The sequence below is a fragment of the Leuciscus leuciscus genome, assembly GCF_965113295.1.
Source record: "Leuciscus leuciscus genome assembly, chromosome: 13".
NCBI classification, from domain to species: domain Eukaryota; kingdom Metazoa; phylum Chordata; class Actinopteri; order Cypriniformes; family Leuciscidae; genus Leuciscus; species Leuciscus leuciscus.
In genome coordinates this window covers 83,259-99,720 of record NC_138737.1, presented here as the reverse complement: position 1 = coordinate 99,720, position 16,462 = coordinate 83,259, and the positions used below count along the sequence as shown (strand labels likewise).

General features: G+C 44.5%; 1 protein-coding gene across 2 annotated transcripts in view; it reads left to right on the top strand.

The window, feature by feature from the left end:
- The window catches only part of trim36 (tripartite motif containing 36), a 30,486-nt gene extending 14,387 nt beyond the window's left edge, over positions 1-16,099 (top strand). For both annotated transcript variants that reach the window (XM_082187546.1, XM_082187547.1), the window contains exons 6-10: positions 292-545; positions 2,054-2,175; positions 7,236-7,541; positions 12,809-13,106; positions 14,259-16,099. In XM_082187546.1, the coding sequence (XP_082043672.1) occupies positions 292-545; positions 2,054-2,175; positions 7,236-7,541; positions 12,809-13,106; positions 14,259-14,601 (1,323 nt within the window). In that variant the 3' untranslated portion in view covers positions 14,602-16,099. The remainder of the gene's footprint in view (positions 1-291; positions 546-2,053; positions 2,176-7,235; positions 7,542-12,808; positions 13,107-14,258) is intronic.
- The last annotated feature ends 363 nt before the right edge of the window (positions 16,100-16,462 follow it).

The following is a 16,462-nucleotide window of genomic DNA, read 5'->3' as shown; positions in this document are numbered from 1 at the left end:
GTTTGTTGCACCCCTCTCCGTGTGTGTGTGTGTTGTTGCACCCCTCTCCGCGTGTGTGTGTGTTGTTGCACCCCTCTCCGCGTGTGTGTGTGTGTGTTGTTGCACCCCTCTCCGTGTGTGTGTGTGTTGTTGCACCCCTCTCCGTGTGTGTGTGTGTTGTTGCACCCCTCTCCGTGTGTGTGTGTGTGTGTTGTTGCACCCCTCTCCGTGTGTGTGTGTTGTTGCACCCCTCTCCGTGTGTGTGTGTGTGTTGCTGCACGCTGATGTGTGACGATGTTCTGGTGAGCGCAGGAGAACGGGCAGCTGGCGGAGCGGCGGGCGAACGAACACTTCGAGCGGCTCTTCGAGACGCTGCAGGAGCGCAGGACGGAGATGCTGCGGTGTGTGGAACAGGCCAGAACCCTGCGAGTGGACCGGCTCCGGGCCCAGGTGGAGGAGTACCAGGGCATGCTGGAGAACAGTGGCCTTGTGGGATACGCTCAGGAGGTGCTGAAGGAGACCGATCAGTCCTGCTTCGTCCAGACGGCCAAACTGCTGCACGTCAGGTGTGTGTGCAGGACGTCGGTTTCTCTCACACTGCTCTCTGCTGACTGAAGCTGTGACGCGACGAGCCGTTCGCCGCGTGCCTGTAATCCCTAATCTTTGTCCACCGGCTTGTTTCTAGATTTAAACCACAAGGTTCACTGTAATCCTGATAACTGATCTCTATTAGTCCACTAAGCAGCTTTGACTTTCACTTTCCCACAAACCCTTAGTCATTATTTCCCGCTGTGGTGTTACGTAGCGCAGGGCTCCAGGCTAGCTGTGTTTGCTAGGAGCGCTGACTGAACATTTTTACACACCTTAAATTAGCCTGCCATGGTAATAAATAGACTTAAAGGGATAGTTCACTCAAAAATGAAAATTGTGTCATCACTTACTCAACCTCGTGTTGTTCTAAACCTGTATGGGTTTCTCTGTTCTGTTGAACACAAAAGAAGATATTTTGAAGAATGTCGGTAACCAAACAGTTGATGGACCCCATTGACTTCCATAGTGGGAAAAAAAAATACTATGGAAGTCAATGGGGTCCATCAACTGTTTGGTTACCGACATTCTTCAAAATATCTTCTTTTGTGTTCAACAGAACAGAGAAACCCATACAGGTTTAGAACAACACGAGGTTGAGTAAGTGATGACACAATTTTCATTTTTGAGTGAACTATCCCTTTAACATACAGAAATTACAATGTGCAGTTTTACTTTAAGTTCACAGGGCTTCAGACTAACATGTTACAATGGTAATTGAAATTTTTTTTTTTTTTTTTTATTAGTTTGAGATTTCCTACATCTTGAAACTTTTAGCTTTATAAATGGGGACAATCTTTGATGGATGAACGTTTTTTTAATTTTTTTTATCATTATAACATTTAAAATAATATTTAGCCTAAACATGATATTATAGTTTAGAAGTGCTGGAAACAGATGTGTAGTACTTGTAAGCGTTTGACCATTTCTGTCACACACCACGGTTAGGGTTACTACATTAAATCCATGGTGAATGTTGCTGATTTGTGGACTTTAATAACTTGTTCATTCATAGCACAATGTTTCTACTGGTTTTCACGTCAGCGCTGTTTGATCCGATATCCGTGGTTTATAACGGCCCGTGAAGCACAAATGAGTAGTGCAGTTTCGTTCCGCTTTCGTTTTGTTTGACATTCGATGCTGGGCAATATTGTGGTTGTCAATATCAAATTTTCAATGTCATGACTCAGTGTCATTCTCGTTTATTTCTGTAGCGCTTTATACAAAACCAATAGTTTCAAAGCACCTTCACAGTAATAAATCCTGCTGTTGATTTGCATGATTCTCCTAGAGCAGAGAATGAACAGCATTGTTCCTCTGAGACTCATTTACACAGGGTTATAGTGTTCTTTCTGATACTATCAATCTTGTACGTAAAGAAGTGTCATGAAATCATTTCTGCTGTTGAAAACTCCCTGAAACTGTTGATGCCATTGTGATGTTCATTAGATGTGAATGGCCTTCATTGTGTTTTTTTTTCCGACAGGATCCAGAAAGCCACCGAGTCCCTGAAGACCTTCCAGGCTTCGGCCACCCCGTCGTTTGAGGAGTTTGTGTTGGACACGTCGAAGGAGGAGATCTTGCTGAAGGAGCTCAGCTTCAGTGGAGGTAAGACTGAAGATGCAGCACAAAGATCCAGCACTGTTTAGCGCTGTTAGCAGAAGCCGTCGCCCTGAGCCGCTAGCGCTGTTAGCAGAAGCCGTCGCCCTGAGCCGCTAGCGCTGTTAGGAGAAGCTCTTTAATGGAGTAATCCCTTTACAGTCTTCGCGGAGTCACTGAGACTCTTGTGTAAGATCTGGCCTTCGCTGACATCATGTCAAGCCCAGTTTGAGTGGAACATCCTGAAGCTCATTATAGGGTTAAAGGTGAATGATTGTTTGTTATTGTGTACACTTGTCCTTGAGCTCAGGTCATTCCTGCTGAGCAAAGGCTCTGCGGGAGCGGATGGAGAATCACCGGATTTATCCCGTTTACCACTGTGCAACTCGTTCCACCACCCGGAGGATTTTAACACACGCTCAGGCCTGTTTATATGAACATTAAAGGGATACTCCACCGAAAAATGAAAATTCTGTCATCATATACTCACCCCCATGTTGTTTCAAACCTGTATGAATTTCTTTCTTCTGCTGAACAGAAAGGAAGATATCTAGAAGAATGTGAGTAACCTGACAGTTTTAGATACCATTGACTTCCATAGTAGGAAAAAAATATACTATGGAAGTCAATGGTATCTAAAACTGTCTGGTTACTGATATTCCTCTAGATATCTTCCTTTCTGTTCAGCAAAAGAAAGAAATTCATACAGGTTTGAAACATGAGGGTGAGTATATGATGACAGAATTTTCATTTTTCGGTGAAGTATCCCTTTAACACGTTCAGGCCTGTTTATATGAACATTAACGCGTTCAGGCCTGTTTATATGAACGCGTTCAGGCCTGTTTATATGAACGCGTTCAGGCCCGTTTATATGAACATTAACACGTTCAGGCCCGTTTATATGAACATTAACACGTTCAGGCCCGTTTAAATGAACATTAACAAGTTCAGGCCTGTTTATATGAACACGTTCAGACCTGCATGATCGAGCTGTCTTTGAAATGTGATCTGTGAAGGTCAGCTGGTCATCAACTGTTACTCCAAGATTTCTGACCGACCTTGATGGGGTGATTGATGATGAGTTTAGCTGGATAGTGAAGTCGTGTTGCAGAGACGGATTGGCAGGGAGGACGAGAAGCTCAGTCTTTGGTAGGTTGAGCTGCAGGTGATGTTCCTTCATCCATATAGAAGTTAGGGTTAGGGTCTGAACATTAACACATTCAGGCCTGTTTATATGAACATTAACACGTTCAGGCCTGTTTATATGAACATTAACACGTTCAGGCCCGTTTAAATGAAAATTAACACGTTCAGGCCTGTTTATATGAACACGTTCAGACCTGTTTATATGAACATTAACACGTTCATGCCTGTTTATATGGACATTAACACGTTCAGGCCTGTTTATATGAACACGAACACGTTCAGGCCTGTTTATATGAACATGAACACATTCAGGCCTGTTTATGAGTGTGTCTGTTCCAGGGCTTCAGCTGAATGAAGTGCTCTCTTGCTGACTGCAGAAACGAAGGCTCTTCTCGGAAGCGTATTGATCCGCACTGATGCTCCTGATGCCTGTAATCTTCATCATGGCAGTCGTCTAATGTGATTGGCTGAATCGCTGACGAGGCAAAACGCAGTGATGCGCTTACATTCTGCTGAACTCAAACGTCTGCAGTACAGCAGATTCTCTCTCTTCCCTGCGTCTCCTGTTCTCCTCCGTCCGGCTTCATGCGTCTCCCGCTCGCATCAATAGCTTGTTGTTCAGGAGAGGCTTTGGGCGCTGAGCCCGGGCTCTTGGCAGACAGGCCTCGGGTCACGTGTGTCTCGCTCTGGGAAGGTTTAAGGTCTTTCTCAGGGAAACAGTAATAGGACTGTGACGCTTTAAACCGATTCCCAGCAGCTTTTGTAATGTGACGTGTGAGATTCATATCGACCTTGTCAAGTCACCTTCATTTATACAGCGTTTTTAAAAATATAGACTATTTCAAAGCAGCTTTACAGTGATAATAGGAAATTACAGTAACAGAGATTGTTTTGGTTTTAGTCACGTGTAGTATCTGTAAAACCGCATTTTTCCATCTTAAAGATAAATCTACGGAACAATAAGTTCATGCGTTCATGACCTCAAGGCTAGATATTGTAATGCTCTACTGGGTGGTTGCCCTGCACGCTTAATAAACAAACTACAGCTGGTCCAAAACGCAGCAGCTCGAGTTCTTACCAGAACCAGGAAGTATGACCATATTAGCCCAGTTCTGTCAACACTGCACTGGCTCCCTATTAAACATCATATACATTTAAAAATATGGATTAGGGTTACTAAGTTAATAACTAATGATCGTTGCGCCAGAAGTGAATCAGTCAAAACTAACTTTATCTGGACAATAACTTTATTCTAGATCTGCTGTAAAGCCTAAACAATCTGTGTTACTGTAATCTCCTATTATCACTGTAAAGCTGCTGTGAAACGCTCTATATTGTCAAAAGCGCTGTATAAATGAAGATGACTTGACTTTGCTTTACAGCAGCTCTAGAATAAAGTTATTGTCCAGATAAAGTTAGTTTTGATTGATTCACTTCCGTTGTAAAGATCATTAGTTATTAACTCAGGGGCCGCTAACACACACCGTTCTCACAGAAAACAGAAACTTTTAATGTGTTCTGGACGTTCATTTACACGACAGTGTTTGGTGCTTGTTTCTGAAAAATGTATTTGTGAGTTGTGTGTTTAGAGAAAGACAGACTGTTTATTGCCTGTATATTATTTTTCCTGCCAACTAGACATGTGCCGGTATTCGGTAATGCGATAAATCGCGGTAATGATTAAGCACGATATTGTTATCGCGGGCACTTCAAAATACCGTGAAAAATAATAGATGAGAATTTATATTTAGAGAACGCGCATTAGCTTATTTTCCATCAACTGCTTAAACAAACACTGCGTATATGCTGCGTGAAACACGTGCACACTCTGATGTAAACAATCCCCACATGTAGAAGCACTGTTTGCATGCGGCGCGCACTCTAGTCTAATGTAATGAATCCTCACATGGAGAAGAAGCATGGCGGAAGGAGGAACACTGCCGACGATTTATCCGATGTATCCCTCTTCTAAAAGCAGGGCTGCCAACTCTACGCATTCAGCGTGAGACTCCCGCAATCTACACTTTTCACACGCTCTCGCGCCACACATCCATTTTCTCACGCAGACAAAAATCGCGGAGCAAAGGGGACAGACTAGACAGAGCAGGTTACTTTTGATATGAAAAAAATTCTCAGCTCTCAGGTTCTGTCCATTTTATTACGAAATTCAGACAATAAATACCGTTTTGGTGCTTGTAAATGTGACGTGACCGATCGCTGTAGCGCCTCAGTTCAAGTAAACCGATCATCTGTTACTTTTTATTTAAAGATACAGTACAACTTACCGAAAGGTTTTTATGCCTCATACATAATATCGATCAATCAGTGTTTTTCAACCACGGAAAGAGGTCAATAAAGCTGCAGGTGAACAATTATGCCATTTAATGACCATAGCACGTTAGTTGACTAGAAAAAAATAGCTATAGAGAGGAGTATTTTGCTAAATATGTGCACTATATTACATTTGTATTATATTTTTACTTGTGTCATAATTCTTATTATAATGAAAACCAAATTATATTAATTTGTTCATTTTTAACCTTTAATAATACCAGCTGATAGGGCTCTCTGTATGTTTGCAGCATTATGTGAGATATATTTTTTCTTGAGAAAAATTTACATGTAGGCTATCTACTGTAGCCTACCTAATAATAATAATTCATTAAATTTATATAGCGCTTTTCTCTTAATTTTTTTAAATATTTATCAGCCAATATTGAATCAAGATTGAAATCAAATCTCAAGAATTGAAATCGTGAAAACTGTGTAAAATTCTGTTTAGTTACCAAATGTTTTGACAATCACAATTACACCTATTGTGATGCAAGTTGTTGTTTTTTCTACCCCCCCAATCCATCCGTTTCTCTTGAGCAATTAAAATATCGTGATAATACCGTTTACCGTGATAAAAGCTCAATCAATTAATCGCAGCATGAAAATTTGATACCGGCACATGCCTACTGCCAACACAACTTTCTATTCTGCTGTCCTCTCAAAAAAAAACTAACAAATGCTGGGTGTGTTGTTGTTTTTTTAAGCTGCTTTTATAGAAACCGCCTTGACTCCTGTTCTGGTAGACACGCATGACAAACAGTGACAGAAACACGAGTTGTTCATGAGGCTTGTTTATTCCAGCAGTTTCACCACATTCACAGACTCTGAATTCTCCATGGGGACCCTCGGCCAAACACGAGCGTGGCGGGCCTCGGGGACGCCGTGTAATTTGAGATATTTGCGAAAAACCAAATTCCCATTCATTCGTTCTGGTGGAGACCCATGTCTCCCAGGGGACTTCAGGAGCGCGGGGCGATCTGACCGTGGCTGAGAGAGGTGAACCTTCCTCGGCTTGCGTTCAGAGCCTCTGGGGCCCTGGAAGTCCCGACCCACTGCAGGTTTAGGACATTTTCAAACCAGAAAAAGGGCCCCAACTTTGAACGGCTGTAACTCCAGGACCCAGCCACCTAGAGACACCAAACTCAGGTCAAAGTAGAGTCTCGGTGGGCCTTCCGACAAGCCAGGGTCAGAGCTCCGTGGCTCAGGACTTCACCTTCCTCCAGAGTGCCTTCTGTGCCGCCTGTTTTCCGTTACCTTGTGTGAGCGGAGCGTTGTCCCCTCCTTGACAACACCCCGAGGGTCTGATTTTGGACCGTCGTTGATCCGACAGGAGCTCCGTCAGGCCGGCGGGTTTGTCTGTGCCGAACCCAAGGCCCTCTCCCCGGTAATAAGAAACCGCACTGACCCCTGTTCTGGTAGAGACGCTTGACGAACAGCGACAGAAACGTGTGTTGTTCATGCGGCTCGGTCTCGTGTGTTTATTCCAGCGGGTTCAGCACAGCCATAGATCGTCCTGAACCTCCAGCTGATGCTTGTGAGTAAATAACCTGTAAGACGTTGATCTGAGACGCTGATGTGTTTCTCCTCAGTCCCGGATCCTCCCGTGATCGACCTCTCTCGCTGTCGCGTGTACAACGAGGGCCTGATCCACTGGCGTCTTTCTGAGGACTCCCTGCCCACGGATCATCATGTGCTGGAGTTCAGGAGGGTGTGTGAGGAGGAGGATGATGATGAAGAGTCGCGCTGGAGGGCCACGGAGTGTGTGTACGGCAGTAACACTGTGGTGTCGGATCTGGCCCTCGACTGCCGTTACTCCTTCAGAGTGAAGAGCTTCCGTGACAGTGTGTGCAGTCCCTACAGTCCTGAGGTCACCTTCCACACGCCACCGGCTCCAGGTGACACACACACACACACACACACACACACACACACACACACACACACCTACACCTACCTGCGGTGACCTTCCACACGCCACTGGCTCCAGGTGACACACACACACACACACACACACACACACACACACACACACCTACCTGCGGTGACCTTCCACACGCCACCGGCTCCAGGTGACACACTCACACTCGCACACACACACACACACACACACACACACACACACCTACCTGTGGGGACCTTCCACACGCCACCGGCTCCAGGTGACACACACACACACACACCTACCTGCGGTGACCTTCCACACGCCACCGGCTCCAGGTGAGACACACACACACACACACACACACACCTACCTGCGGTGACCTTCCACACGCCACCGGCTCCAGGTGACACTCACACTCTCACACACACACACACACACACACACACACACACACACACACACACACACACCTACCTGCGGTGACCTTCCACACGCCACCGGCTCCAGGTGACACACTCACACAAACACACCCCTACCTGCGGTGACCTTCCACACGCCACCGGCTCCAGGTGACACACTCACACTCACTCTCACACACACACACACCTACCTGCGGTGACCTTCCACACGCCACCGGCACCAGGTGACACACTCACACTCACTCTCACACACACACACACCTACCTGCGGTGACCTTCCACACGCCACCGGCTCCAGGTGACACTCACACTCACACACACCTACCTGCGGTGACCTTCCACACGCCACCGGCTCCAGGTGACACACACACACACACACACACCTACCTGCGGTGACCTTCCACACGCCACCGGCTCCAGGTGACACACACACACACACCTATCTGCGGGTAACCTTCCACACGCCACCGGCTCCAGGTGACACACACACACACCTATCTGCGGTGACCTTCCACACGCCACCGGCTCCAGGTGACACACACACACACACACACACACACACACACCTACCTGCGGTGACCTTCCACACGCCACCGGCTCCAGGTGAAGTACTTGTACTAAATGTTACGCTCTTAGATGTTAGAAAAACATCCCTATTAACTCTAGCCTTGGCTACTGTATATAGACCGCCTGGGCCTTACGCTGATTTCCTAAAAGGGTTTGCAGATTTTCTCTCAGACCTATTAGTCAATGTCGATAAAGCATTCATTGTTGGAGATTTTAACATACACGTAGATAATCCAAATGATGCGTTAGGAGCTGCGTTTACAGATTTATTAAATTCATTTGGGGTCAAGCAAAACGTCACCGGACCAACACATCATCTTAATCATACACTCGATTTAATTATATCACATGGAACCGATCCAACCGATATAGATATCATTCCACAAAGTGATGATGTCACTGATCATTACATGGTAACTTGCATATTACGTACTGCTGTAATATGTCATGCGGCGCCGCGTTATCGACCAGGCAGAACAATCCTCCCATCCACCATAGATAATTTCTCAAATTGCTTATCTAATCTGTCTCAGCTGCTGCCTGAACCCAAACAAACAGATGAACTAGAAGAACTAACTAGCACTTTGAGTACCATTCTCTCTAGAAAATTGGATGTGGTTGCACCTATTAAATTAAAAAAGGTCAGAGAGAAAATTAAAGCACCATGGTACAACAATACTACGCATGTTCTAAAGAGAGAAACCCGTATTTTAGAGCGTAAATGGAAACAAACTAATTTAGAGGTCTTTAGAATCGCGTGGAAAGACAGTATGTCACGTTATAAAAAGGCCCTAAAAGCGGCCAGGGCTGAGCACCTCCGCAAACTAATAGAAAACAACCAAAACAATCCAAGGTTTTTATTTAACACCGTGGCTAGACTAACAAATAAACAGACGTCACCCGAACAAAATATCCCGTTAGGCTGTATCTCAATACTAGTTTTACTTGATCTTAGTGCTGCGTTCGATACTATAGATCACACATTACTCTTAGATCGACTACAAAATTATACTGGTGTTTAAGGACAAGCACTAAGCTGGTTCAAATCATACCTATCTGACCGCTACCATTTTGTTTATTTAAATGGAGAAAAATCGATCATAACTCCAGTAAACTATGGAGTGCCGCAGGGATCTGTATTAGGCCCTCTGTTATTTTCCATATATATGATGCCACTTGGAAATATTATAAGGAAACATGGAATTAGTTTCCATTGTTATGCTGATGACACTCAAATATATATTTCATCACGGCCGGATGAAAACGCTAAATTTTCCAAATTGACAGAGTGTGTTAAAGATATAAAAGATTGGATGACGCGTAATTTTCTTTTATTAAATCCAGACAAGACAGAGGTAATACTTATCGGTTCAAAAAACCGCCCACAAAACCTCGCACAATACAACTTTAACATCATAGGATGTCCTGTTACTTTATCCTCTACAGTAAAAGACCTGGGTGTTATACTCCACTGCAACCTGTCTTTTGAAAAACATATTTCATATGTTACAAAAACAGCCTTTTTCCACCTTAGAAACATTGCTAAGCTATGTAATATGCTATCAGTTTCTGATGCAGAAAAGTTAGTTCATGCATTCATGACCTCGAGACTGGATTACTGTAATGCTTTATTAGCTGGTTGTCCTGCATCCTCAATAAACAAGCTACAGTTAGTCCAAAATGCCGCCGCTAGAGTTCTTACGAGATCAAGAAAATATGATCATATAACACCAATTTTATCATCACTGCATTGGTTACCTATAAAGTTCCGTATTAATTACAAGGTATTGCTACTGACTTATAAAGCCCTAAACGGCTTAGCTCCAGTCTATTTAACGGATCTTCTATCACCCTATAATCCATCGCGCTCTTTAAGATCACTAAATTCAAGGCTTTTGGTCATACCTAGGATATCCAGAACCACCAAAGGAGGGAGAGCATTTTCACATTTGGCTCCAAAACTCTGGAATAGTCTTCCTGATACTGTTCGTTGCTCAGACTCGCTCTCCCAGTTTAAAACTAGATTAAAGTCGCATCTCTTCAGCCAGGCATTCATATAATATTTTTAATCTTACAGTTCAAACTACAATCCGGCCTCTAGTTCATAAATGCCAGAGGAGAACTGGCCCCCGACTGAGCCTGGGTTCTCCCAAGGTTTTTTTTTCTCCATTAGGTCACCTGATGGAGTTTTAGGACACCATTAGGTCACTTGATGGAGTTTTTCGGTTCCTTGCCACTGTTGCCTTTGGCTTGCTCAGTTGGGGATATTTTGGGGATATTTAATAAAATTTTATCAATCAATAAATTCCACTAGAAACAAACCTTGTTGTATTATTTAAATTTAATACTGTGAAGCTGCTTTGATACAATCTGTATTGTGAAAAGCGCTATACAAATATACTTGACTTGACTTGACACGCACGCACACACACACACACACACACACACACCTACCTGCGGTGACCTTCCACACCCCACCGGCTCCAGGTCTCACACACACACACACACACACACACACCTACCTGTGGTGACCTTCCACACGCCACCCGCTCCAGGTGAGACACACACTCTCTCACACACACTCTCTCACACACACACTCACACTCTCACACTCACACACACACACACACTCACAGAATCAGACTTTCTCACACACACACACTCACACACCTGCGGTGACCTTCCACACGCCACCGGCTCTAGGTGACGCACACTCACACACACACACACACCTGCAGTGATCTTCCACACGCCACCGGCTCCAGGTCTCACACACACACACACACACACACACACACACCTGCAGTGATCTTCCAAACGCCACCGGCTCCAGGTAACACACACACACACACATATATATACACACATGTGTGTGTCAATCTGTATTGTGAAAAGCGCTATACAAATAAACTTGACTTGACACACACACACCACTGCGGTGATCCTCCACACGCCACCGGCTCCAAATGACTCACACATACACACTCTCGAACTCACACACACATTCAGTTATCACATGCTCCAGCTCAGTGGATTTGATGTGAAATCTTACAGAAGTTGAGAATGCAACATTACACACTAACTAAAGTTAGAAAAGTGAAATCATAACCAACCCTTTACAGGCGTGATCTGTGGCGTCCGACACTACATGAGCCTAGCTGGGGAAACTGAATTTGTCATTTAGTTTTAGTGATAAAACATATTAATAGCTTTAACTTTTATTGCTTCAAAATGAAGCCGTAACTGGATCTGTCAGGATGTGATGCTAATGGTACACTAGTGTTAAGGTCAGGGTTAGCATTTACTATGATTGACATGACCAACAAAACCTTTAGAATCGGCTGTAGGTCGGGTGTGTGCCGAACTAGTTTGTCCGAAAAACATGTCCATCCCTAATGGATGTTATTAATATTAATATTATTCCTTCACCCTGCTGATGTTGATTAAAGGGATAGTTCACTTTGAAATTAAATTTTGGTATGTTTTAGCTTACCTCAAGGGCATCCAAGATGTAGGTGTCTTTTTTTCCGCAGTAGTTTCAATTTTGATATTTTTAGGTCAAACCGTTCTTGTCTGTCAGTCATATAATGCAGGTCGATGGTCACTGTCTCAAAGAGCATGCACAGAGTCCAAATTAAAACAATTCCCCGTCGTCCAAATTAAACAATTCCCCATCGTAAGTACACATTGATGGCCTAAGACACGAAACGAGCGGTTTGTGTGAGAAAACAAACAGTATTTATATCGTTTTTACCTCTTGTACACAGCCACGTCCAAGTGATCTGAGAGCGCGGGCGGGTATAGATATATACACTAGATGTCGCCTTGGCTACGGTTTCGTTCCAATGAACTGCAGTCGCCAAGGCGACTTCTATTGTATATATCTATACCCGCCCGCGCTCTCAGATCACTTGGACGTGGCTGTATACAAAATACTGTTCGTTTTCTCACACAAACCGCTCGTTTCGTGTCTTGGGCCATCAATGTGTACTTACGATGGGGAATTGTTTAATTTGGACGATGGGGAATTGTTTTAATTTGGACTCTGTGCATGCTCTTTGAGGTGGTGACCATCGACCTGCATTATATGACTGACAGACAAGAACGGTTTGACCTAAAAATATCAAAATTGAAACTACTGCGGAAAAAAAGACACCTACATCTTGGATGCCCTTGAGGTAAGCTAAAACATACCAAAATTTAATTTCAAAGTGAACTATCCCTTTAAATCTGTGTATAAAAGGCTAAATTAGTCGAATAGCCATTGATTGAGATCTGTGTGTCTGCTCTTCAGTGTTCGGGTTCCTGTTTAATGAGAAGTGTGGCTACAGTGCGGAGCGGCTCACGCTGAGCAAGCGCCGGGACTCAGTGGAGAGCGTAGCGGGCCTGAGCTTCCTCCTGTCTGCGGAGCGGGTCCAGACCGGGAGTTATATATGCCTGGACTACATCATCGGGGACACGGGCATCTCTCACGGACGCCATTACTGGGCTTTCCGTGTGGATCCCGGCTCCTACATGGTGAAGGTGGGAGTGGCGTCCGACTGCAAACTCTCCGAGTGGTTCCACAACCCTCGAGACTCCAGCAGCCCGAGGTGAGACTCGCCTCACTCCTCCAGCGAACACTTCTGTGCAGCGAGACCTACTTTAACTAGCTTTAACTGAGAAATGGTCCCTTAAACTATAGACTTCAATGACCATAGTTGTCAGGGTACCCTAGAAAAGCAGATGTATGTATTGACATGTTAAAGACGTCCATAATTCATCTCTGGAAGCCGGGCTAAACGAGCAAGCACTGTCACTGCATTCCTGACATCAAACACAGACATTAGAGAATACATCAGTGATCACACCCTAACTCATCAGTGATCACACCCTAACCCACACTGCTAACTTCTATAACAAAGTAAAATCTCATAAGCCTAGAGAAGTCATTCAACTCGTGATGTTTAGGAGGAAAAATATTGATTAATACCTTGATTATATTCACTCATTACAGTGGATTCCAAAATCACCCCTTCAACGTAAATGACATTTGTATGTATTCTTAATAAAAGAGTTAGCTTGTACTGAATGTCAGCTTGGTGTTAGAGTCCACATGTCATGCAAACAAGAAACTCTGCTTCTAACCGCAGGTCGAGAGCGTCGTTCCAGAGTCTGCGATGCTGTTCGCGAATGTTCTATAGAAATATGTTTTGGGGAAACAGACTAGTTGAACGATGATAATGACAGAACTTGCGACCATAGTTGGCTAATGAAGCTTTAGGGAAACGCACCCCAGGGCTGTATCATGACATCATTCTCATTATAATCACTGCATCTGTGAACAGCGAACACCTGCGGCGAGGCTCACGCGGAGACGCTACCGGCCTCTTCACAGCTACGATGATCACTATAACCCTCACGCGGAGACGCTACCGGCCTCTTCACAGCTACGATGATCACTATAACCCTCACGCGGAGACGCTACCGGCCTCTTCACTATAATAACTATCAGGTTTAGATACTCATTCTCATTCTCTGAGAATAGCTAGTCCAGCTGATGAACGATAAAAACATTGACAGCCAATCAGAATCATCCTGCTTTTAAAGCGACTGACAACAAAATAGTTATTGTTCTTGGTGCGAACAGGCCTTTACACACCATCCATTTGCAGTTTTACATTAATTTTGTGTTTGTTGAATAAGAAAAGCTGTTTCTGATTAGCATTCCTCCAGGATCTGAGTGTGTGCAGTTTCTCCCACAGGTATGATCACGACAGCGGGCACGACAGCGGCAGCGAGGACGCGTGTTTCGAGGTGTCTCAGCCCTTCACCCTGCTGACGGTGGGCATGGGGCGGCTCTTCATCCCCAAGGCCTCGCTCTGCACCGGGGACATGGGCCGGGTTCTGCCCGCACCACACCGGATCGGGGTCCTCCTGGACTACGACGCCGGCCGCGTGTTCTTCTACGACGGCGACAGCATGCGCTGCCTGTACGAGCGGGCGGTGGACTGCTCCGGCACCATGTTCCCTGCGTTCGGGCTCCTGGGCGGTGGCTCGGTCCACCTGGAGGAGTTCCTCACAGCCAAGCGCCTGTCCTACATGTGAGGGTCCGGCGCACCGGTGTCTGTTAGTCCTGTAACTGTGTCGTGCTCCTCGCTCCTCGTCCCGCAGTATCCGTACATCGTGGGTCGCTGAAGAGCCAATCCGATCTCGAGTGCCTTCAATGCCATCAGCCGAGCGGAAGTTTCACACACACCATCAGGTTTCACACAGCGCACCTTAATACACCCAATATAATGCAAAGCCTCACAATGTCACTTTCTGAACCGTGTGCACTGACACGGTTGATCACTGACCGGCGTTTACACACACACTTAAAGGAGCTTTAGGTCAAGAATGACAAGCGATATGATTTGTACACAAGAATTCACTACTGAACACATGATTGTGCACTATTAGTTTCTATTGTAGCAGCACCTGCACACTTAGACATGTTTAAAAGTAAATAAACACATCAGTCTGTCCTAGAACATCGTGTGGATATGATTGTGCGCTAGAGTTTTTGTAATCCGGAGTGAAATGCATGAAACCCCTTTATATAACTGTAGCCTCTGAATCAAAGCGGTGCTGATCACACGAGACGGACTTGAACACCTGAGATGTACTCACTGTATGCACTATGACTGCCAAGGCAAGCGTCTTGACTGGACTAATATGGCCTTATTGAGTAATCGCGGGCCGTGGCTTCACTGAGCAGATTAACGGCTGTAAAGGGATTGGACTGACTCCTGTGGGATCTGTCCGTGTTCTGCAGGCTCTTCTACCTCGGACTGGAGTTTGCTCTGCTAGTTTATCATGTAGTTGTGCTGCACAAGTCTTGTGATGTGATTCGTATTCTTCTGAAGAGGAACCGCCTGTTTACGGAGGATAAAATCACGTCGGAGAGTTAGGGACGTCGTATTTCCTGATTAGTGTGTGATATATGGATTATTTCCCTCTTTATCCTTGCTAATCAATTAATCAATGAGCGCATATGAGGAGACTCGTCTTCTAAACACTTTAGACGGTTAGATGGAGCTTTTACATGTTTGTGATGATTTTAAAAAGTATATGTATAAAGTCTGTGGTTTGAGAAGGACTCGTGTGCCGTGTGTGTGATCTGATCTTTTATGAGTTCCACCATTTCTCTTTATTTTTGTTGTTGTTGCTAAATCTATATAGTTTAATTTTCACGTTTTCACGCGCTCACCATCAGAACGGTTTATTTTGTGGATGAGTTTATGCACCTGTACACGTGTTCCAGGTGTGTGTCGAGTCACAGAACGTGTGTGTGTGTGTTGTGGAAGCCTGTAACCAAATGTTTTGCTAGTTTCTTGTACATGTTAAACAGGGTCTGTAATCGGTACTGAGCGTACGAGTCCTGCTGAAGTTCTCCAGTTAGCACTTTAAAGCATGTCAGCCACTGAGCTCGATGCAATATCATGTAGAACAGAAAGGTGGCGCTGTACGATGCTTTAAGTGTCTGTCTCTGTCACTGCATCTGTGTGCTTTTATTATTAATGTACTGTGGGCTTTTGTATTAAATAAATGAATGTCCTTTTAGGATCTGTGTCAGTCCTGTTGTTTCCTTCACCCCAAAGAACTATTTCAATATCAGAGTTAGAAATGCTGTGAGTGAGCAACGTGTGTATATTTCATCACTTTCCCTGATGAATATAGTATGATGATGAGAACAAGTAAATGAGAGTCTACAGTGCCTGAGGCTGAAGAAGGGGTTAAATATGTCCAGGTTTGAAGAGACACAAGTGCAGTTAAGATAAAGAGTTAAGTTGGTTTCATTTGGTCTCGCAAAGCAAAGCTAGCATCGTATACAAGTATCTGCTAAGTACAGGTAAAGATCTTGAATAATGTAAAAGATTACTAGCCAAGTCGCATTCTTTACATTAGAGATGACAATAAGATGAGT